Raw genomic sequence first — 22,685 nt, 5'->3', positions numbered from 1 at the left:
ACTAAAGGAAATACATCACGTTCAAATTGAACACATCTGAAACTCAAATAGTAAAGAGACAGACAGATCGGTTTCCTCAGGAGTGAAGCATTTTCTGAGAACATTTTGTACTCAAATGATTTCCGCGGTATGTGAGCCACCACCCAGAGAGCTGGAACTGAGGCAGCACTGCCTGTGGTACATTTATGTGAGACAGTCTTGATGAATTTGTTGTGAAGGAGTGACAAATGACAGATACAGGTCGAGGAGTGTGGAAAAAAGGTTTTATTGTCAAAGCGTGTTGTGAAATTGAAAGAACAGACAGATTTCACATGAAAATCAATTACAGCATTTCTCAAAACAAATTGTTGAAATACAGAAACCACCAAATGTGGCAGACAGTCACATTTTTCTTTTGTCGCAAGATAATCCGACAAAGTTGATGAAAAACCACAAACTTAAGTTGACAGGAATACTTGGAAACAGTGTTAGGAAAGGCTTTCACTCTATGGAGCTCCCACACATTTAACACCAATAGACAGAATAAATAATCACACATGGAATAAAAATAACAATTCTTAAAATTTTCGCTTCGCACTGCTCGAAACACAGATGCACTTTATCAGAAATTGACCCCCGCAGGTGATTGTACAAATTTACTTTAAGGTATGAATCTGTCTAAAGAGCATCAAAGAACACAACTTTAGCCCCAGAACATCTGGATTTTGACCACACTTTGAAATTTAGCAGGAAAACTACACCCTGATCGATTTGCAAAAAATAAAATATAAAATTGATGGAAAGGTTAACAAATACACAATGCAACGATCTTGTTAAAAAGTCTTTTGAAACAATCCAAACAAGTTTCCACAGGCCACGAGGTTGTCCCTGATGGCAATCTTCCACTGACACACTGCTCTTCACCACAGATCTCCAAGCAGAAAAAAAAATAGAAAAAAAAAAATAGAAAAAAAATAGAGCACAGCGGGAGTAGCTAGAGAGGAGCGGGGAGGATTGTCGGTAGCCTTGTGCCAGGCATGCAGAGCCCTTCTGATTTCACAGAGAGACGCGAGAGAACGACTATGTACAGGTAAAGTTTCTCTACTCTCTTTGTCGAGTCTTTACATTATGTACAAAGAATACTCAAGATGTTGTGAGCCCTCAGTTAGCACCAGCCATGCGGGACTCTGCATCGAAGAAGTTAAGCATCGTCTGGACGAGCTCTGGCAGGTCGTAGTCGTGCTTCCAGCCCCAGTCTTTTCGTGCATTGGAATCGTCGAAGTTCATTGGCCAACTGTCAGCTGTAAAGAAACAGATGAGAACGCTTTGATTTACAGTCTGCATCAGTTTCTGATTAACGTCAGCCTCTTCATTGTGAAGCCAGATTATTCCACTTTTGAAACAAGAAACACAATCTTCCTGTGGAGAAGAATTCAGCAGAAATAAAAATGCATCGGAGCTCAGCTTAATGCACTCAGAGGTTTGGCTGCTACAGCCTTACTTGGTCTGGTGGGACCGGTAGTTTAAGGTGGCTAATGGTAGCTTACTTTAAATAGAAACGGCTGTGTAACTATCAGTTTTTTTACTTCGTACTCTACATTTCAAGTCAGTTGAGAATCTTAAAAAGCTAAAAGGTAAACAATGTGCAATACCGGTAGTCTTGCATCTGGTACTAGTGGCCACATTGGTCAGCATGCAACATCATGAGACTTACCGATGGCCTGCCGTACATGGTCAACGTCATACGTGACCTCCAGCTCGGGCATCTGCTTCTGGAGCTCCTGGGCCAGTTCCTCGGGGCTGAAGCTCATGGCGTTGATGTTGTAGGTCCTCATGCCCAGCGTGTCAACTGGCGCCTCCATTACCTCCAGCGTGGCGCGCAAGCAGTCGTCAATGTACATCATGGGCAGCCGCGTGTTGGGTCTCAGGTTGCACTCGAACTTGCTACTCTTTATGGCATCATGGAAAATCTGGACAGCGTAGTCTGGTCAGAGAGAGAAACAAACCTATTAAAATTCTGCTGAACTATAGCGTAAAAAGGAAAAAAGCTTAGTCAGAAATCGATAACGATGCTTATCAAAACTGAGTTTAGGTGTGAAAGGGTGTGGTAGCTTTACCGTCAAGTAAAAATGTGACGAGAAATCTGCTGTCCTAAATAAACAAGCTTCAACAACTCTCTGGAATAAGTCAGTTGCATAACAAACTTGTGACATGACAGGAGCGGTACAGCACAGGAATAGACTAACATTGAAACCTTATCTCAACTGCATCGCTCTCACCTGTTGTGCCGCCGCCTGGCATGGAGTCAGCAGAGATGATTCCTGGGTAACGGAGACAGCGGAAGTCCAGGCCGTAGCGGTGGTGGTAGTACTGCCGAAGAAAAGAGAGGAATCCATTATTGATAAATAATTGAAAATATTAAATGGGTTCTCACATCAGATACCGGCATGCTACATTAAATGTAACAATTAAACAATGGGGAGAGAACAATAACACCAGTATATTCAGAGGAGTGTAGGGCTTGTCATGTTTTGGAACGACAAAAAGGAAAAGAAAGAAATCTGAGATCTGACCTCTCCCATCAGCTCAGCGTGGACTTTGGAGACACCGTAGATGGTGCGCGGTCTCTGCACACAGAGATCTGGTGTAGGGTTGCGGGGAGAAGTGGGGCCAAAAGCCCCGATGGTGCTGGGGACGAACAGACGCAGGCCGTGCTCCGCCGCAATGTCCAAGATGTTGTGAAGGCCTGAGGAACACACGGAGAACCATCCCATCAGGACATCACCGACGTGTGAGGGCTTTTACCTCTTAATTATTGTGACCAAAGTGCTTACCGGTGATGTTTACAGAGCGCGCCAGGGCAACGTTGGCCTCTCCCACAGCACTGAGGAGGGCGCTGTAGTGAACCAGCCAAGTGATGCGGTTGTTCACCACAATTTCCCGCAGGTTCTTGTAGTCCAAAATGTCGGAGTATATGAAAGGGCCTGGCGGTGATAAAGGTGATTGAAGAATTTATAAATCAGCGGTTTAATGCTTAGTATTTATGTAGAAACGATTGTGTTCTTGTTAAGCAGAAGTCAATATGTGCCGCTTGTGTTTCAGGGCCAGTGCCAGCTTGTAATAGATTGCTTATCTGTCCATTCCCTTTCTTGGAAACACTTCTCAAACAATAGCCCAGCTCTGAAGGTGTTAACGAATATTTATTTCCTGTTACATACATCCCAGTTCAATTTGGTTCACAGCTAGAAGCCGTAACATTCATTACGTCTTTGGACAGCTCAATACTGGATATTAGCAGGACAAAGTCACCATGCGTCACATATTGATTTTGGGGAATTTATCGACATGACAGAACATGTGACTTCATATTACGCATGAACGAAAGAAAATCAATAAGAACTAGACATGCTTTGTTTGCCAACACTGTTATTTGGCAATAAAGCGATGACACATTCGTAATTCATTAACAACCTTCATTTCCAAATGCTTGAATGTTTAAAGGGTTGTGGAATTAGTCGTGGCTACAGTCCCCAGAGGATCGCAACTTTGTGCATGTTGATGTGATGAAAGATTTTCTAGACACCAAAGAAATATAATTCAATGTTTATGTTCTCGGGCTGAATGCACTTGAATGGCTGTAATGTAATCTGACACACCCTCCTGCCATCTGGTCTTGAAAGCAAAATGTTACTGAATCTGATTATTTTAAACGACAGATTCTAATACAGTCCAGTTTACGAGTCGACTCACCGCTGTGGAAAACGCTGCTTGGAGGTTTTCTGATGTCGGACAGAATGACGTTGTTCTTACCAAACCTCTTTCTGTGAAGCAGGAAGTCATTGTTATACAACTTGAAAATAAATCAGAAATGGTTCTCACATTGATGTAATCTAATTGGCCTTTGGCCATTTGCCAGCAAATGATGTGTGATGTTTGCCAAACAACCCAATTAGAAATCTTACCTCAATAATTTGGCAAGCCCCACCCCGAGCTGTCCCAGGCCACCTGCAATAGATAGAGAGAGAGAGAGAGAAACACCAAGTGTCATCACACTGCACAAATCACCAGCAGCTAATAATCACCAGTGCCGGTCTCCATGGAGACTGAACTAACTAAGAAGGAGAGTGGGCCATACGAAGAAGAAAACAGGTCAGAGGACCAGACGCCTACTCTTTGTTTTTAACCTTCATTTCCAAACTTGTAAAACAAATCCTGATGGTGTTGAATCTCTGCAGGGCAGAAGTATCTTTATCTTAACTTTCATGTGTGAAAAAATATATAACTGGACCTTTTGTATAAAAAGGACTGTGCTCTACGATGTTTAACAGGTGTTATAAAACACCCCAAAAAATACAGATGCGTACCTGTAATGAGCACCTTGGGGTGGTCCGTTTCTGAGAAGGACACGGAGTGGAAGCTGGCATCAGATGTCACCTGCCGAGGGGAGAAGCTGATGTTCCGGACAGCCACTGATAGTAGCTGACAGCCGCACCCCTGGGTGCTGAGCAGGGCCTGCTTGGCCACCTTGCTGAGGGTTCTGATGACAGGCATGTTGGTACCTGCAGTGGGGAAGAAAAAAAAAGAAAGAAAGAAAAAAAAAAAAAAAAAGAGTTCACACAAAAAAACAGTTCACATATGTTAAATTTCACAGGTATGTGTGAAAATCTATGGAGTCAGGAAAATTCTCCCCCACAAAATCAATTGAAGCCACATTTTGTAATATGTTTGACTGCCACCATCTGGTGGCCTGCTTTTTTTGACCAAGGCATGACGTTCTGTTTGAAGAGATTTGGGCTCCTCTCCAGACCTCAGGCGCAGAGAGACAGACAGAGAGGACTGAAGGACAACTTTCTATCAAATGTACATACGGCAAGAAAAAAAAAAAAAAAAGTGCCAGCAGGGAGGACACGTAGGCTTCAGTTAAATGCAAATGACAGGCTGTTCCCAAAGACGCGCAGCGGAGCACTCGAGCGCATAGCAACACCAAACGTGTTAATCGAGAGCGCACACTGTGTTCCTGTATGGGACATTACTCTAAAAATAAATATATAATCATGCATTTAACTTTTTAGAGTCACACCCGATGGAAAACTGAGTCAGCACATTGAAAGCAGCTTTCTAAAGTGTATCCTTCCATCATTTAAAGAACTTAACGGCGCAGACAGTTTATATAACAAACAAAAATAACGCACCCTTTCTTTATGGGTTTGCCTCGACTTTTGCACAACACATCATTTCAAAAAAGTGGACTTACCGAGAGAGCCGCGAGCTTTCCCAACAAAAAAAAGGAAGGAAGAGTAGAACTTAAGCGTATTTATACGGCCTTGCCTTCAACGAGAGCCAATCATGGAGAGAGGGCGGACAGCAGCGAAGGAAAACAGTGCCAAGAACAGGTCGCCTAGGATTTTGGGAACGATTTGAGGGAACTTTTGTGAAGGACCCCTTATAGAATAATCCTCATTTCCGGTAAAATTGCATTATGCAATATGTACACTATTCTTCTTAAAGTAAGGGATATCATAAATTAGGCATCAACAGCAGAATGTAATGTTTCTGACTATTTTTGCGCAAAATAAAGCATATGCAATCCACTGTTGTGCCAACAAGGTGTTAGGTGCGTTGTGTAAAAGGGGTCTCGAGCTGATCTCCTCTGGCACGAGGTGCGGGCCGTCTCTTATAGTTCCTTAACAGAGGGTTGCTGGTCTCCTTTACCACGTCGACTACGTGAGGCGATGAGCAGCCCACGTCTACGTGACGCATTTTTTTTTTTTAATGGGGGACTTCCACCACTGTTTGAGACAAAGTATCTTTAAAATGGGGATATGAGAGACTCAGTCAGCCGTCAACAGATGAAACGCGGCCAGCGCGCCGGCGTGGAGCCTCCTGGCACACAGCATGAGCACAATACGTCAGAAGTCGACTAATATAGGGGGGGGGGGGGCATTTTAATAAAAGCACCACGGTATGGACACATTAAATATATTATTTTATATATTAATACATCAGGTTAAGATTATTTAAGAGACATTGAAGTCTCTAAGCGGACTAATAAAGGAAACGTAACTGGAGCCGTTTACTCACCGGTTAATCTTCAGGACTAGAAACAGAAAACTCGTGCGTGGAGAATAAGAGATGCAGCGTCCTGCTTTGAGCCACTCGCGAGATGATGCTCGTGTTATCTCCGGACGGTGTTGCATCAGCTTTGCCATCGAGCTATATATCAGCGGCCATCTGCTTTCAGGAGAAGCCGGCTTTCTCTCTGATTGGTGGATTGTCGGAGGTGCGGTCCTCCCTCACCAGACCACGCCCACGAAGCAGCGACACCCGGCTCCTCGCTGCTTCCTACGGCCGCGGCCTGCTGCCAGCTCCCTGCATGGGCTCCGTGTTTTAGGCCTCGTCTCCAAGACCCTGATTTATTTAGAGACATGTGATTGATGGGCTACTGGGGGATAATTAGTGATTATTTAGTCAATAAGTCTTTTTTTCTTTTGTCATACTCAGTGATTATTCCCACAAAATGTTTGAGCATATCTCTGGTAAACACTAATTGTATAGTGGTGCTTGTGTACCACTATAAAGGAACAGATCTGAGGATTCAATCAACTAATGGACAAAACCGTGTGTGTTAGTGTGACAGCTTTAAATAGGAGGCTATAAGAAACCCAGCAAATATTCACATCAGGATGAATTTTGTGATAGAATATGATGCATTGCTGTGGATTACACTACCCGAAGGTATATACAGGAGTTACAGTTAGCACAACCTTAAACAACTACAGCAGTTAATGCAACATACACATTAATGCAGCAGTAAAATTAATCCAAAACATGAAATGGAATTTCTTCACTGCAGAATGAGTACTTTCACCACTGAGTGTCAGAAAAACAAGAATGATTTCACGTGTCTATACAAATACTGAAATAAAAGTCAATGAGTAATTTAAACGTATACTGGACTACACATGATGAGCAAACTAAATTGTTTGTAAAAGCACACCAAATCATTGTGGCTGCTTATAACCTCGCAGCATAAAGAGGGTGCCTCCTTGATTTGAATGAAACTAAGTCCATTCATGTTTATCAAGGCAAGAGTGTGACGTGTGCACACAGCCCGTTTGACTTTGAGGGTTGTTTGCAGTAGATAGAGGAGGCCGGGCTAACGGGGGTTGACGAGCAATGGGCGGGTTTACGATCTGTGCTGGCTTGTGAGTGGTGGAAGGGTGCACACCCCTGCGCCCGTCATCACCTCGAGGAAAACAATTTAATCTGTAAACTGACATACTTTTGCTGAAAAACAAAACAAAGATCACAGACATATGATGACATTAAGTTCTCCACTCTGCATTCCCATGAAAAATGAGAGGACATTGATACTTGAGAGACTGTAAGATGACAGGTTTTATTTTTGATGTAACGGTGAAACATCTGGGCAGCAAAGACAAAAACACTATTTCCACTTGACCTTTAAGGTTCACACAGTCCTCCATTAGAGGCTATCAAGGCGTTCAGCCATGAGTTCAGAGTTGTGACTGACCCAAGAGAATCGGTGGCTGCACAGTAAACACCGGCTGCCATCGGATGCCTACGTAAAGCACCTGACCCCTGGCTATTTATTCCCCGTCACCTCATCAGATGACAATTTCGTCACAATGTTAGCATCAGATGACCATTGCGTCACAGTGTTAGCAACATATTTAGGGAGCTGTCTGGCATGCTGTTTTTTTGTTGTGAGTCACCTGCCATTACAGTGGAAATATGCTCCTTCATCACCGAGCCGTGGCTGACGTGACCAGGGCCCCGGCAATGAAGTGAGACATTACATGTCATTACAGACATTATATATGTAAACCTGATATAGTGTTTGTTGTTTTGAAAAATCAATAAAAAAATCAATGCTAATGCTTTAGAAAGCAGGAATTATGTATGTTATTGCAATATCTGTAGACAATTTGAAGAAAATAAATAAATAAAATTAATCTTTTTTTTAAGAAGTGTGTTTTGTCTCTTTCAAATTATACTCAACATACTAGTGTGTGTGTGTGTGTGTGTGTGTGTGTGTGTGTGTGTGTGTGTGTGTGTGTGTGTGTGTGTGTGTGTGTGTATTGCAGGAATACTTGGAATTGGCGACTTGGGTGCAGATGAACAACATTGACATATTATCACCTTATCAAGTTGTTATGATGAATGTTTCAGCATATCTGACTTATCAGCTGCTAAACGCTCTACTGTGTTCACTTGGACTGTTTGCTGTTTCATAAGAACAGCTGCATGCTGGGACGACAAAATGTGTCGCTAAGAGTAGCAAATATGGTGACTGAAACAAATTAAACTGTTTATTACTAAAATCATTAAAAAAAAAAACATTAAATAATTACAAATTCAAACTTCATTTGTGCTATACTTTTTAATGGCTTGAAACTTAAAAAACAAAACATTTACTCTTTTCAACAACAATATAATTTTACAGAAACAGTGATAAAAGTAGATAAAAGTACATTTTGAATTATGATCTTGCAGTAAGGCATTGCACAAACACCATAAAGTTGTTGACTTTGACAAAGCAACATCATTTTAAGGGATAACATTAAGCATAGGAAATTTGCACAATTGTAAATCAAACCATTATCTCGATATAATGCATTATTCCATTCATGCACACACACAAAACAACGGTAGGTACAGTGTCTTTTTCTTTTGGCAAAAGGAAAACATGCATATAGTGCAGCTATAAACAACTTTCCCTTTTGTAAAGCATTTTAATGTAGTGGCTGGAATCAGTTCAGCATAGTGTTTATCAAATCCTTCAGATTAAATGTATCGAGATGACATGGACACAAGTCAAAAAAATGCTAATTCTTACTGGCAAAACAAACAAAGCTGGCCATGGAGGACCACTGTGGATTTAATTTAACCCCCAAACTGCCATTTTGTATTTTAAAGTGCAGCATTTCGCTTTCTCAATAGTATTATGCGAAGAAAACTACCTTCGCCCGGGGACAGCCATTGAAAGATGAGTTTTAATGTCACTTTTCAGGTTTACCTGCTTCTCTAATGAGTGGGTTTGGAGGAAACAACAGTGTATTAATGAGACTTTCCTGGTCACGGACTACAGTATGGTGAAAATAATCACATCAAATAGTTTGTGTCATGTGTAGTCTAATAGCTTGAGTTTATGTTTGTCGATGTATTGGCATGTTTTAACATTTAATGTTACGTCATATTGTCTAATATGGTGACAGCTGGGAACCACAAAAAGTATGCTACAAGAATTCTCAGCATATCCTCCAGATATTGTATAATGCCTTTCACACAAAGTGCATCAGTTTTGGATCTTAAACTAGAAAACAGCAGATATGCATTTCGTTTAATAATTATCGTATGATTTTAATTACCAAAATATAAATTGGTCTTTAAAGCAATATCTCACATACATATAATGTTTTCACTTCATAAGCAAGCCTCTGTGTCACCAATCATATGACCAACATGGCCAATGTTACTGTGGGATCAAGACCCTCTTTTTTTCTGAATCACACTCTTAAATAACAACCAGGTAAGCTAAGATGTATAAGGTTGTGTGTGGAGTACCTCCAGTTAGAATGTCAAGTAATGATCAGATAAACATACAAGATATTTAGTTCAGGTCCCTATTAAAAAAGCCTCCGCTTTCATTGTACAGCACAGGTGATGACCACGCCCACGCTTATTATATCATCTCACGGTGCAGCAAAGTCACATGCTGCCTTATATCATTTTATATGTTGCCATAGTTACTCTGCAGCGCTTCAGTGGCATATACATTCAGCAGGATGTTTTGGTGAAAACCGGAACTCTGTAGTACATTCCCTCCTGAACACGATCCATGCCCAAAAATACGGGAGGGCTCTATTAAAACACATTTAGAGGAAATGGACTCAGTCACTGAATGTTCAGACGTGTGTGTCAGCGAGTGTGAGACGTGGGAGTTTGATGAGGCTGCTGTGAAGTTTTTTTTTCTTCACACACAGGAAGGAAGCAATTAACAATTATATTCATTATCATTTAATCTGACGATTTAAACATTTTTAAATGGTTTTTGAAATGTCAAATTTGTTTTAGTTTTTATGAATCAAGGCACTCTTGAAGCCCATTCAGTCATATGAACTGTGTGAAAGATAACTGGAGGAATGGAAAATTAATTGAATCGAGTGATTGATTTTGAAGCTAATCTGGGTTTAGTGCCTTTCCATGTCATTTTTTATCTGTGCGGGAAACCAAAATGTTTCATCGATGATGCAAAACAAAACAAAAAATGAAAACAGTTTGAATTATATGTTCTCAAGTATCTGGGAAGAAACTAACCAAAGCCTAAAGCTGGGACATTTATTCATTCATGTATTTAGTTATATTTTCACATTTGTTTACCTCTTTCTTCCATCAGGCTTCCTTTCAGCTCTCTCTCTCTCATTCTCTCTCTCTCTCATTCTCTCTCTCTCTCATTCTCTCTCTATGGCGTCTGCAGCAGAGGATCGTCAGTTTCCAGCTGGGCCAGCTGCCTGCGCAGGCTGTTAACTTTGTTCTGAAGCTCCTTGTTGTAGTCGATTATATGTACCATTTCATCGTAGGCCTCGTCCAAACACTTGGAGGAGCGGTTCCAACGAAGGAACACTCCTGTAATAGAAGAGAAAGTAGAGTACTGCGAGTACTATATAAAGAACAACACCTATTACGAGGAAGTGGTTTCTCATCTTCCCTTCATGGTCCAACAAGACTACTAGTCTGCAGGCATCAACCATTCTGGCGGCTCCATTTTGATCTAAATTACAAGTAGTCTAAATGATAACAAGCTGATTTTAGCAGGTATAACATTTACCATGTCCACCGTCACAGTTTAGCATGTCGGCACTGAGCGTAATAAACACGCATCAACGTTCTTGAGGCTCAAATAGTGTTGAAGAGAAAACCACGGACTGTGTGAAAGCTTTCTGGGGTGGGGGACTTTGGTGGAGGAACTCGTGGGACTGAGATACTGGAAACACTAGTGTGACTGGAATGTTCACCACAGCGAGGAGGTGAATCGTCGGTTATTATGAAAGCGAGTGACCCGATTACGTGGTAAATACTAGACAACACACGACTGCAGCTTAAGATTCCCGCGAATCGAGCATGGAGCCCTCTACGTTTTCAGTCCAAACTCAAATTTCATTCCAAATTCAAACAAGCCACACCAACGATTTCCATTGAAGCACAGCAAGTGCGTCCTCAGAAATAGTATGCGATTGTTGTTCTATTAAGCTAGTCCCCGTTAGTGTTAGCAGTTGGAGCAACAGGGGTCTTTTAAGTTTGCCCGGGAGTATGTGCCATTCACTATGAAAGGGTTGCATAAGCAGGATGTCTGTTCCATTACCCGTGCTTCAGTAGTTCTCATAGTTCATATAGAATGAGGGAGGGGCTCTGAGGCTTTAGGCAGGAAGGGGCCCCCTCACACAGGTTCGACTGAACCTAATGACCCCTCATCTGTCCAGAGCTCCTCCCCCTACTTTTCTTCATGAATGGCGTTTGCTTTGGGTGGAGATTCAGCAATTTCAAATAGGCTCAATAGGCTCCGCTGGGACTTTTTTTTAACAATACACCCCCAACCCTCCCCCAAAAAACTGGACCCACAATTATTGAAATCAACTCATTCCTACTAATTTAAACAATTTCAAAGAGAAAATACATTTGTATCCCCATCATTATGTTTTTGATGGGAAAACCCCTCCTGCAATCCAGACCAAGCTCCTTGAAATAAGTGTTTGTTACATTAAAAGCTACCACAATTTGTGAAACGTTGGAAAACATATTTAAATACTTAAGGTGGCATCTTATTAATTCCATGTAATACTTGATTCCTAACGACTATAAATGACAAGATAACCATCTGAAATCGTGAGAAAGGCATTGCTCTGCTTCGAAAAGACGCACGACTGATACAATCTCAGTCTCACGGAAGTTAAGATTCATCAAGGGCACCCGCGAGAGGAAAGAGCCGTACGCAGTCACTTCACCCACGCAGATCGTCTTCAGCATCACGGAACCCGTTTCACTGCTTGTTCCTTTTGTTTACCACCATTCGTTGCTTTGAAACTCAACATTAAGTTAAAAAGGCGGTAGAATTTGTTTTAAAAATAGTTTACAGCTTAAACTAAAATTAAGTGATTAAGTACAGTTTCATGCAGTATCTGTAACATTCCGAGAACAGTTATCGAGTCACTCTGATATCTTGTGGTGCAATGTAAGCCTTATATTCATTAATTAACGATACAAGATTGCTATACAGACAAACAGAAAAGTGTGCCAAAGTATATAAGCTTGCACATGACTGGTAACCAGTCGTAAACCACCACTGTGCTCAGATGTCAGTGTCCATGCAACCTATATTAAGACAAACGAGCAAGCTGAACACATCATCCGGATGCCTGCGAAGCAATCTGAGCAATGTCAAAAATGTAAAGATGGGAGTAAAAAAGGAAATATGAGCTAAACGGCCACATGGAGAGTTTGACCTTTTCATGTAACATGGTTCATAAATACTGCAAAATGGGTGTTGCAGTATTTAGAGTGGCTCACGGGGTCACTCAGTTTATCAGCAGTGCAAATGGTGAAATCAATGGCGCCCCCTTCTGGTGGGATTACAGAATGTCTGCCGGAGCAAAAATGTAATAAGGGATGAGACGATGAACAATTTATGGGAGCTTAGCTATCACAGCAGTTTTTACAGCCATCGCTGACGCAGGGCTCCTCTCTTTTCTAGGGATCATTTTTCAGGATTTTACCAGACATTTTGAGGGATGATCTGACCGAAGGGGATCGTGATATAGAAACATTTTCCTCTTTGTGGAAGTCTGATTTAAAAGACTTTCAGTCCAACTATAACAATGGCAGCAAAAAAAAAAAAAAGAAGTACTGTTAGCCACATACAGACTGGCATTCATTATTATCCAACTCTCTACAACGTTCAACACACATATGAAACCATTGCTCCAACCGAATCAAACATGCTCACCAATTTAATATTATTCAACCGTTGGGAAGAAAGTAACCCGATGTAAAGTCATCCACCCTACATGTGTCATCATGTGACATGATTTGAGTGTGTTCACCGCGTTTCCACAGCATAACCGAGAGCCGCTTATTCAAAAATACTCTGGTCGATAAACCACTTGAGCATTATTATGAGCCTGAACACAATTTAGCCCTTTCAGATGGCAATGTCATCCATTTCGGGAAGCTCTGATAACTCAAAAAAAAGTCAACTGTTTTCCAGGGTGTGTGGGAACCCTGTAACAATTGCTTCAGGCACTAGTCAAGGGTGTCAACTGTTAAATAAGACAGACTTGGTTTCGGGCCTTGCCCGAGCTTAAACAAACAGCATGAGTCAATCCCACAATGTCACGGGAAAACAAAACTTGCCACGCTGGAAGTGCAGAGCATGGAGTCTTACTGGTTGACATCCACAGAAACAGAAACTTTCTGTGTTAAACCAGACTATCAGTAAAACTATCAGTTGTGTAGCCTACTCTCTCAAATGTACATCCACAAAACCTCAATTGTGTAAACAGCCACTAGTTTTTAGCCCTTAACCTTTGTGGGTGTTTTCCCTTCTATGTCTGCTCATCTATCGAATATCTGATATTATGGGATGATTGTCTCTGAAAAGCCAGAACCTTTTAGGTCACCTCTTGTACATAATCTCAGTCACTGCATGTGTTTTGTGTTTACCTTCCCACAGCAACAGACTCTGAGGGGCCACAGAGGGCCAGATCACAAGACTGTTGGCCTCGTAGAGCGGGTTGGTCAGACGCTCTAGTTCTTGGGGCCGGTTCACCCACGACCAAAGGGACACTGTCTTCTCAGGCAGAGACAGCTTGGTTCTATGAAAAGGGTGAGAGGGTGTTCACCAATGGTTAACCACTAAGAACAGTGTTTGTCTATGTACTGCGACACGTCTCTGGATGAACAAGGAAAATCGTCATGAAATTATTTTTTTTTATCAATGTCATGAATGGGTCAATATGCAAAATGTTTTATAAACTCTGTATATTGTATCTGATTGCATTAGATCATATATGAGTAAAACAAAGCATATAGCGAACATAAGCTGGTAGACCAACCACAACAGACTTCAGACTCACCTCTCAGCTGTACTGTTGCCCAGGAAGGTGCCAAACTGAGAAGCATAGGCGTGTTCAAAGACCAGCACCAGGAAGCTCTCGCTGAATTCAAAGGAACATGGAAACTGGCGAAGGATCTGCCACACACAGTCCAAGAAGAGAAGGAAGACGGGAGCCTCTTGACGAGGCTTGCTGTTGGAGAAGGCCGACTGGGCGCAGCGCTGGTGGAATGGGTGACCCGCCTGAGACAGATGGTCAAAGAGGTGAGAGGGGGTCATGAGGAAAATTGCAAAGACCAAGTCCATCTTGATTATTGGACCGGATTATACTGCACAGAAAGGTTTCACACGATCGTCTGTGACGTGATGAAGGTTTCTGGAACCTAATACGTGCCCAGATTGTTGCTTGTATGTCCAACGTATAAATATTAAACAAAATGCATGTCATTTCGAGGTGGTAAAAAGAAAATATGTGATATGATATGATGTATACAATTGGATCAAAAGGATAAAAACGACTTTGGCAGCGCTTCAAAAAGGTGAGATAACTTTACCTGGAGCCACTCTCGCTCCACCAGGCCCTGGAAGCCTCTGATGGTCCTGCAGGCCGGATCAAGGATGATCTGAGCCAAGGAGGTCACCTGCAGGGTGGAATCTGTCCCCTCTGTGCCGTGAACGAGGACTGACGCTCCCTCCCTGAGACCAACACACACGATAACAGTTTGTCATTGCCACCTGCTTCTCTACTGTACAAAGACAAGTAGCAAAGATTCAAAACAGATTCAAAACACTGGGAATTTCTAACTTCAGCATGTTTAGAGCAGATACACCTACTGCCTATTGCTTCGTGTGTACTGGCCCATGATTAGTATTACAAGGAAATCAATCCTTCTCTGACCTGTCGATACACTGGGCAGCCAGGCAGGCGGTGGTGAGGATCTCCTTGACATGAGTCTGCCAGTTGGAAGCCTCGAGCTTGCTTAACCAGCGGTCCATACTGTGGGACTGGTCGTTACACGCCTCTACCAGCTTTATCAGGCTCTCCTGGAGGATGTTAGACCTGGAAATGACAGTTGAAATTGTCACGATTCATAATTCTTATTAATTAACTAATTAATATACAGAGAGCGTAAAGATCAGTCATATGGATGTTGAAAAACACATATCGGTGCCTTGTTGAACTCAGAACAAAGGTTATTACTTTATGGATTCAACCGTAGCCCTGACTGACCACTCACCTTTCGATTGCCTTGTGAATCCTCCTCCATTGGGGGTAGTTAGCCTCAGACTCAAATCCTCCACCTCGAGCTTTGGCCTGCTGGGCAACATTGATGGTGCGAGTGTCGATGATGTAGCCACGTTTTCCTGGTCGCAGTGTGGCATTGATCAGCTTCTCGTCTTCCTTACACCGTCGCCCATTGGTGCCTGTCAGAGGCTGCCCTGCTCGCATCATCACCTGAAGGTGGAGGGGATTTGAGGGGATTTTCTTGAATTAAACATTCCATAAAAATATAACTAAACCATGCCTACAGACGCAGTACATCCAAAAAAGAATACTTTGCAGCAGAGAAGTCAGAATGATTTAAACTCAGATTACCAGGTGCTCACCATGCCATTCTTCTTGTGGTAGTAGCTAAGTACTGGGAAACGGCCACTGTGACGGAAGGTGGCTACTTTCCTCAATGTGTCATCATCGACATCTTTTGGCACTGCCACTAAAGGGGGGTATGATGGACATACAGTGAAGTCCTTGTTGACTTCACTCAGTCTCCATTCATCGGTCTGATAAAGGAGATGGTGAAGGGTTAAAAGAAAGGTGTTAAGCATGTACAACAGAGGGCTTGGAGAATGTTAGGTACAAACATTTGATGGTCACTTATCCTGTCCATACCATGGTCTCTAAATCTTTAAAGGCATCCTCTGGAAGAAATGAATTCCAGCCATCTTCTATGACTTCAAACATGGGCCGGTAGAAGAAAGGGTACATCAGGGAGAGTATGTCGAGCGTGGACAGAGCCTTGAAAGTAAAAAAATAAACATGTATTAGTTAATGTAGAGTCTCTTTTGACATTTAAAATAGGACAATCTTTCAGATAGTAAAAGTGAGCATTATGCAGTTTTTGTTTTTGTTTTACCTCAACAGAACTGGCAATGTTGAGACACTCCTCCATGCCAGGAATGTCGAGCTGGATCACCCTCAGGTCTTTGCATTTGACTATGATGCTTCCCAGGGAGCCCACAAATCTGAAAAGGGAAGATCGAAGAAAGGTGAGCTTAAAAAAATCCAAATGAAAATTTCAGAATGACCTCTGGAGATCGCATGTTCTCCTCATGTTGGGTTTCCTCCTGGCACTCTGAGTTTCCCCGTACTAAAACACATTCACTTTGGCTATTAGGAATACTCCTGCCTGCATTTGGTCAAGGCACAAGCCTCAGAGCAAGAGTTGATCCCAGCAGCTGCTCCTAGGAGGGACAGTTTGTTTGCGTGTTATTTTTTATAGCCAATATGAAATCCTCAATGCTGTTTACCGCTCTCCAAACCTTCTCAACCACACAAAATGTAGAAAACGCCGCAGTGACAGTCCACAGTCAGACTCAAACTTCCTGTCACAGTTTCAGATCCTCTCTCCACTGTAAAAGTGAAGCGTAAGCACACACACACACACACACACACACACACACACACACACACACACACACACACACACACACACACACACACACAAATATAGCAGTTAAATGCTCAGATCTAGATCTCTCTCTTGTCAATCAATGTCCCACAATGACATTGCGCAACACCCCCCTTTTCATGTGACCTTTCTAAACATAACTAATGCCACTGCAATGTGAGAGGGGAAAAAAAAATTGTACAAATCCTCACATCAGCGAGCAAGAAGCTCATCACCTTTTCTCGATGGAGTCGATGTTTGAGTGAAGCAGCCACAGCTCCTCAGTGTTGTCCTGTCTGGAGGAGAGGATCAGGTGATGACCAGTCAAGCACAGGGTCCCCTCCACAGTGGGCAGGAAAGGCCGATGGAGGACAACCCCGTCCACCCTGGGTGTCTTTATCAACTCTGCAAACTCCATGACCCGACCTGAAGAAAAGACAGCAAAGAGATACAGAGGAAAGAAAGAGGATGAGGGTGCGGGGTTGTTTTTAATAAGGTTATCTGGACACCGCTACTGATGAGCTAAAGTCACTACTGCTCAGACATAACAACTCAATAACGTATGTGCTCCTTTTAAAGAAACATATCGAGGAAAACCATGTCAATTAACATGACACCAATAAACGCTCAGCTAAGCTTCGCTAAAGTTGCCTTGATTCAGGAAATGAAGGGGCTAACGTCGGCTAGCTAGCTAACCGTGACGGACCGTGTGAATTGTCCGTCAATTTTATATTTATGTCTAAATGTAAACACCGCACTGTAAACGTACAGAACAAAATAAACCTTTTTCATTGACGCTAAAGGGAGTTGTCGTACAGTTACCTGCTTATCTTGTCCTTCTATTTGTTGTCGGGCGAGATTGGTACGTGCACATAAACAAGCCGACTGGAAACAAGTGACCCCGAGAAAGAAATGTGCTTCAGGACAATTTGCGTCGCACATTCCCAAATTGTTCTTGAATAAAAGGAGGGAGAAAAAATACGTTTACAATGATTTTTATTATTATCGTGACAGTGTGTGTTCATAACGTCAACTCGAGACTCAATGGGCACAACACAAGTAAGATATGATACATCAATATGTAACAATGTAGTTTCGTCCCATTCATCCACTGTATGTTAAGTCAAAAATGAATTTACCAAAGACTGGAAATGAAATTACCTTCTAGAGTAGATGTATGGTAAAGAGCTTGATCATTTCAGAGCAGTACTTCAGTTTAAGGAGATATGTATACGAACGATTTGGTATCAAAATCAATTAAAACCCAGCCAACAGATTTCCTTCATGGCATTGGCACAATGCATATTTTCATATTCCCGTTGTGTAGACTATGTCAAGCTGCTTTTATTTTGAAGGTTAATCCTTATCGTCTATCCTTCCCCTGCTAAATGAAACAGTATAAAAAAGGGACACTAGGTGGTGACATTGAAAGTGTTTTTTGACGGGATGAAGTAAAGTCCAATGAAACAAGTCCAGTGTCAGCTCATCCCTAAATGATGCATGGTAGGCTTGATTTTAGCCATGATTTCATCTTGAATAAAAAAAAAGAAGCAATGCTCCAGCTCTATATAACTTGGTGCTGAGCTCCAAAAGTGTTTGCTCTCATAGAGAAACTCAGTAGATCTGTGCGGTATCAACAGATCAGAGGGATATTGAATCATGGAGGGTCCTAACAGCTATAGACGAGGTGCTCCATCAACTAGACTCCACTATTGCCAAGCTAGTGAACTTTTCTGCGTCAACCTCAAGTCCGGATAAATCTGGATTAATAGAAAGCGCTTCACATTCATAGAAAAAATGATATAAAATACAATTTGTGCCTCGATTTGAAGATCACAAGGGAGCCGGCTTCCTGAACAGCAGCTGGGAGTTTAGGAAAAAACTGTTGATGGAGGATTTCGTCTTTAGTTTTTAGGATGGCGCAGAGGCCGTTCTGCTGCGATTCCAAAGCACACGCCAACCTTGAATGGGAGACTCCATAAAGTTGTGAACACTTTTGGCGAAGGAAGAAGAAGAAGAGCAGATGGGCCTGTTTGTTTCACACACATCGTTGTCAGGGCAGTGTGGGTTTATGCGTGCTTGTGTGATGTATTGTAAATCAGCACCGTATTTGCTTCAGTTGCAGTCTGTCTGGGCTCCACAATAGATGGTTTGTCTGAGCCTTTCCAGCCATCGTCACAGAGAACGCATGTACAGACGCCAGCGATTAATTGAATGTGAAACCCGGTGTTGCTTTACAAACTAAATAACTGCCCTTCCTCTGAGGAAAAGATGCTTTGCTGTTGCTTTTTACATTTTTTTTAAAGAAGATCAAAAATAGCTTTCAAAGCAAATATTCAGTTCACGGCCCGACGCAGGATACAAAAGAAACCTCAGTTTTATTTACCGGATGCTTTGACAAATGCATCTGCAGTAGCAGATGATTTACTTTAACATTATGTTGTAAAAAGTTTCCTGATAGAAATGGTAACTTTTATCTCAGCAGCTAAATGTTTAAATAGTTAACACAAAATGCTTTTTGCTCACTGTGTCACGGAGGCTGTCAGGGAAAAATATTAATAAACATGTCAAACACAAAACTACATGTTCCACCAAAAGTACATTGAATAAGTAACTACAACCAGTAGCTGTCAAACTGTGATTACATGGTTATCTCTCAGTCTCTAAATGTAAATACTCACTCACGTCACGCAGATCAGAGTTTGACATTTTTTGACGAGCTCTGAGCATTTTGGAACATCATCCCGCACAATTTTAAAGATTGACAGTTTGTGCCCACACACCTACACCATTAGTCACCCAAGCTTTTCATTCAGTTTCTTTGAAAGACAATGTCTCATCCAACCTTCTGTTCTGAATGGATTGCTTGGTGTTTGTTCTGCTGTGTGCTGTTATTTTGAGTACGTCAAGTGAATCACAGCAGTCTGTCATGGGCCGGAGAATGATCACTTAAACATTGGTGCTAAAACCAAAATTAGTTGTGTAAGCTCTGGGAGAAATGTCTTTATTTCCTCTGGGAGTTTGGTTTGTCAGGTTTATGAAATTAATAGTAGAACAATAACATTTGTTCGTTGTGGTTTTTTGTTCCGATCTTCATTTGAATGTAGCTGTATTGGTTGTGGTACTGATAATCAGTGTTGTACTCCAAGTCGTGACCAAGACTTTGAGATGTTGAAACGGAGTCGAGACCGAGACCAGACCAATGTGAGTCTCACGCTCCATGACACACATGGGATGAATGTAGAACATGCAAACCAGAGGATCCTCCTTAAATTGATCTGAAGGATCCACAATCCCATAACAAAATAAAACTAATGGCCATATACATATACTGTACGTGTTCCTGTATAAGTGTACCATGATGTCTTGATAAAATAATGAAAAGGCTTTGCAGGGATGAATTTTCCTTTGTTTTCAATGAGCAAACACAGACATGATGTTTACAAATGATTCAGACATTGAACATGTAATTTAATGAAATTGCCAGTGGTTGTGATCTTGACCGGTCTTGAAATAAAACCCAGAGTCCTCTTTGTCTGAGACTGGAACAAGACCGAGTAGAAATGTGATCGATTCCAAGAATAATCTTTACTTCCTCTTTCTTTTCTTATTTTTTGTAAATTTAAATAATTGCTAGGCTAGGTTTGCTCAGGCATGTCGATGTCACATAATGCTTTTGCATCGCGACATTTACAGCCGCAGTAATCAGCTCACACCCTCACCATCACATATTATGTGTTTTGAGAGTTAATTTTCTTTTCTTTCTGCCTTTCTTTCTTCTTGAATAGCACCCCTGGTTTATAATACCGTTGGTGCAGAAGAACAGACATCACTTTTAGGCACACTGTCACTGTCAATTTGGGCACCCTGATGAGATTTGACATGAGCGCTAACCTGATGAATATTATTTAGTACAGCATCGCTGCCCCTATTTTAAATGCCTCTACAGTTTAGGAATGCAGAAAGTCTCTAGTAGGTTTCAGTAAAAAAAATCCATCAACATGGAAGCTTGTACAAATACATGACATTGCTTTTTTTATACTTTACATTATTTTGTGCTGTGGTTTGTCTATAGTGACCTAAACAAGCCTCTGCAGCAGGAACACTCACACAAAGATTTGTCATTGGCTTCTCATTGCTACTTGTATTGATTACACATTCACACCTCTGAAGTACAAAACATTAAATTGCCTAGCCCACAATGCATCATTGATTTTCTCCACCTGAGCACTTCGCTCACAGGATGCAGGATTTACATTAGAAGTACAGCTGAGTAGAAAGTACTAATCCCTCTGCAGGTTCCTTGTGTGGAAATCACACACACACACACACACACACACACACACACACACACACACACACACACACACACACACACACACACACACACACACACACACACACACACACACACACTATCTGATTTATTCATCTCTTCCTCGAGAGGCCTCTGAGTTTTTTCTCTCTACTCTTGCCTTTATTATTAGTATTAGTATTCTTTTAAAGTCTGCTTTTATATTCACCCACTCCATCTGCCTCACACACACACTCATGTTAGGCCTGTGGTTTGTTTTGGTTTTAAATGATTAATGCCTGTGTTGCCCTGTGAGGCGGTTTGTGACAAATTGGTTAATTTGAATTATGATTTAAATTGATGTCATCTGATTTGATATTTGTTTTTTATTATTATTGCTGCAAGACGTTTGCTGCATTAAACTGCCTGCCGTATCTTGTGGATATTAAAGCTGAGTGTGCATCTAGTGTGCTGCTCAAAAGGCATTCTGTAGGCCTAAAGGACCTGAGGAAGAAGGAAAAAATGAAGGCTACTCAGATGAAACGTGATACCATGCTCTCTTGTGTGCATTCACACAAGTGTATTCACAGCATTGAAGAATTTCTTCCAAGTTATGTCTGGCCTGAAAGAACGACTTTAGCTGATTCTTTTCATGCACCATCACTGGGACTTTTGCTGCACTTCTAAAACAAAGGACTTCCCTCTCCCTCTGTTCGCCTGAAAAGGTACCAAATTCACCAAGACAAGGGGTATTAAATGTATGAAACGTAGCCAACCGTATATGATGTATTTGGACGTATTGGAACATAACACATTTTAGCAGATGATGGTAATTCCTTTGATGGTTTTCTTTTTTTAACACTTTCTTTTTTGCCTTTTCACAGCAAACACAAAACATATAAACAGAAATGAAAAACAAACTATAATAACTTCAACAAAAAGGGTCTGGTTTGCTCTGTCCTCTCAAAAACATGACAAATCCTGAGAAACATTCAAGTGTTCTTATCTTGTTCTATTGTTGACATGTAAACATTGCCCTTTTCTCCCACTTGTCACGACATTGCTCCTCTTGAGCTCTTATTCTGTGGGTTAACAGTTCCATCTCATATATTTCAGTCACAATTTTCAACCATCCATCTTGTGAAGGTGGTTGTATCGTGTGCCATCTCTTTGTAATAGCCTTTTTACTAGCTGCTAGCAGAATTTTCAGCAGATAACTGTCTTCCCTTAACACAGTATCTGCTGTCATATTACCAAAGTAATTTGATGGTTTTCAATAATGACTAAGAGCAGAACAAATATATTGTAACTGTTATATAAATTACACAAATAGTGTTCTTGGTGTATTGTAAGGTATAAGGGTTCTGACTTTTCTTTTCTTCTGATTGTTGAAAAATGTCCAAGGACCACCTTCCCAAATAAATTGGTGGTTGAGAATAGCTGTTGTAAGGTATATCATAATGGTAGAACACATGTGGGTGTTTTGGTGTGAAACCAGAGAAGACCTGGTCCGATGAACCCAATCAGAAATAATTAAGTCAGTTAATGTAGCTATGGGCTCCATCTCACTGGTCCAATGGGATCTCTTGCCCTGGCAGTGCAGAGAGAGAGA

The 22,685-nt window shown here is 41.5% G+C and overlaps 2 protein-coding genes across 3 annotated transcripts; both read right to left on the bottom strand.

Moving 5' to 3' along the window:
* Positions 1 to 246: 246 nt before the first annotated feature.
* tdh (L-threonine dehydrogenase) lies at positions 247 to 6,160 on the bottom strand. 2 transcript variants are annotated; one of them, XM_079214873.1, is made up of 9 exons: positions 6,061 to 6,160; positions 4,344 to 4,538; positions 3,942 to 3,984; positions 3,730 to 3,800; positions 2,814 to 2,963; positions 2,553 to 2,725; positions 2,259 to 2,349; positions 1,694 to 1,963; positions 247 to 1,280 (listed from the first exon to the last, which is right to left on the bottom strand). In XM_079214873.1, the coding sequence occupies exons 2-9, from the start codon at positions 4,528 to 4,530 to the stop codon at positions 1,141 to 1,143; spliced, it is 1,125 nt and encodes a 374-aa protein (XP_079070999.1). In that variant the 5' UTR covers positions 4,531 to 4,538; positions 6,061 to 6,160; the 3' UTR covers positions 247 to 1,140. The 2 variants fall into 2 exon arrangements, with proteins under 2 accessions (XP_079070999.1, XP_079071000.1); XM_079214874.1 differs by lacking the exon at positions 6,061 to 6,160 and adding an exon at positions 5,234 to 5,246.
* A 4,305-nt stretch (positions 6,161 to 10,465) lies between these two features.
* On the bottom strand, positions 10,466 to 17,197 carry mtmr9 (myotubularin related protein 9; the record flags this gene model as incomplete). Its single annotated transcript, XM_079214929.1, has 10 exons — positions 10,466 to 10,629; positions 13,720 to 13,871; positions 14,133 to 14,353; positions 14,665 to 14,806; positions 15,009 to 15,170; positions 15,349 to 15,566; positions 15,719 to 15,892; positions 16,002 to 16,127; positions 16,246 to 16,354; positions 17,016 to 17,197. The coding sequence occupies 10 exons, from the start codon at positions 17,195 to 17,197 to the stop codon at positions 10,466 to 10,468; spliced, it is 1,650 nt and encodes a 549-aa protein (XP_079071055.1).
* Positions 17,198 to 22,685: the final 5,488 nt, after the last annotated feature.

The sequence above is a fragment of the Taurulus bubalis genome (genome assembly GCF_910589615.1).
Source record: "Taurulus bubalis genome assembly, chromosome: 3".
NCBI classification, from domain to species: domain Eukaryota; kingdom Metazoa; phylum Chordata; class Actinopteri; order Perciformes; family Cottidae; genus Taurulus; species Taurulus bubalis.
This window is presented reverse-complemented; position numbering and strand designations above follow the sequence as displayed.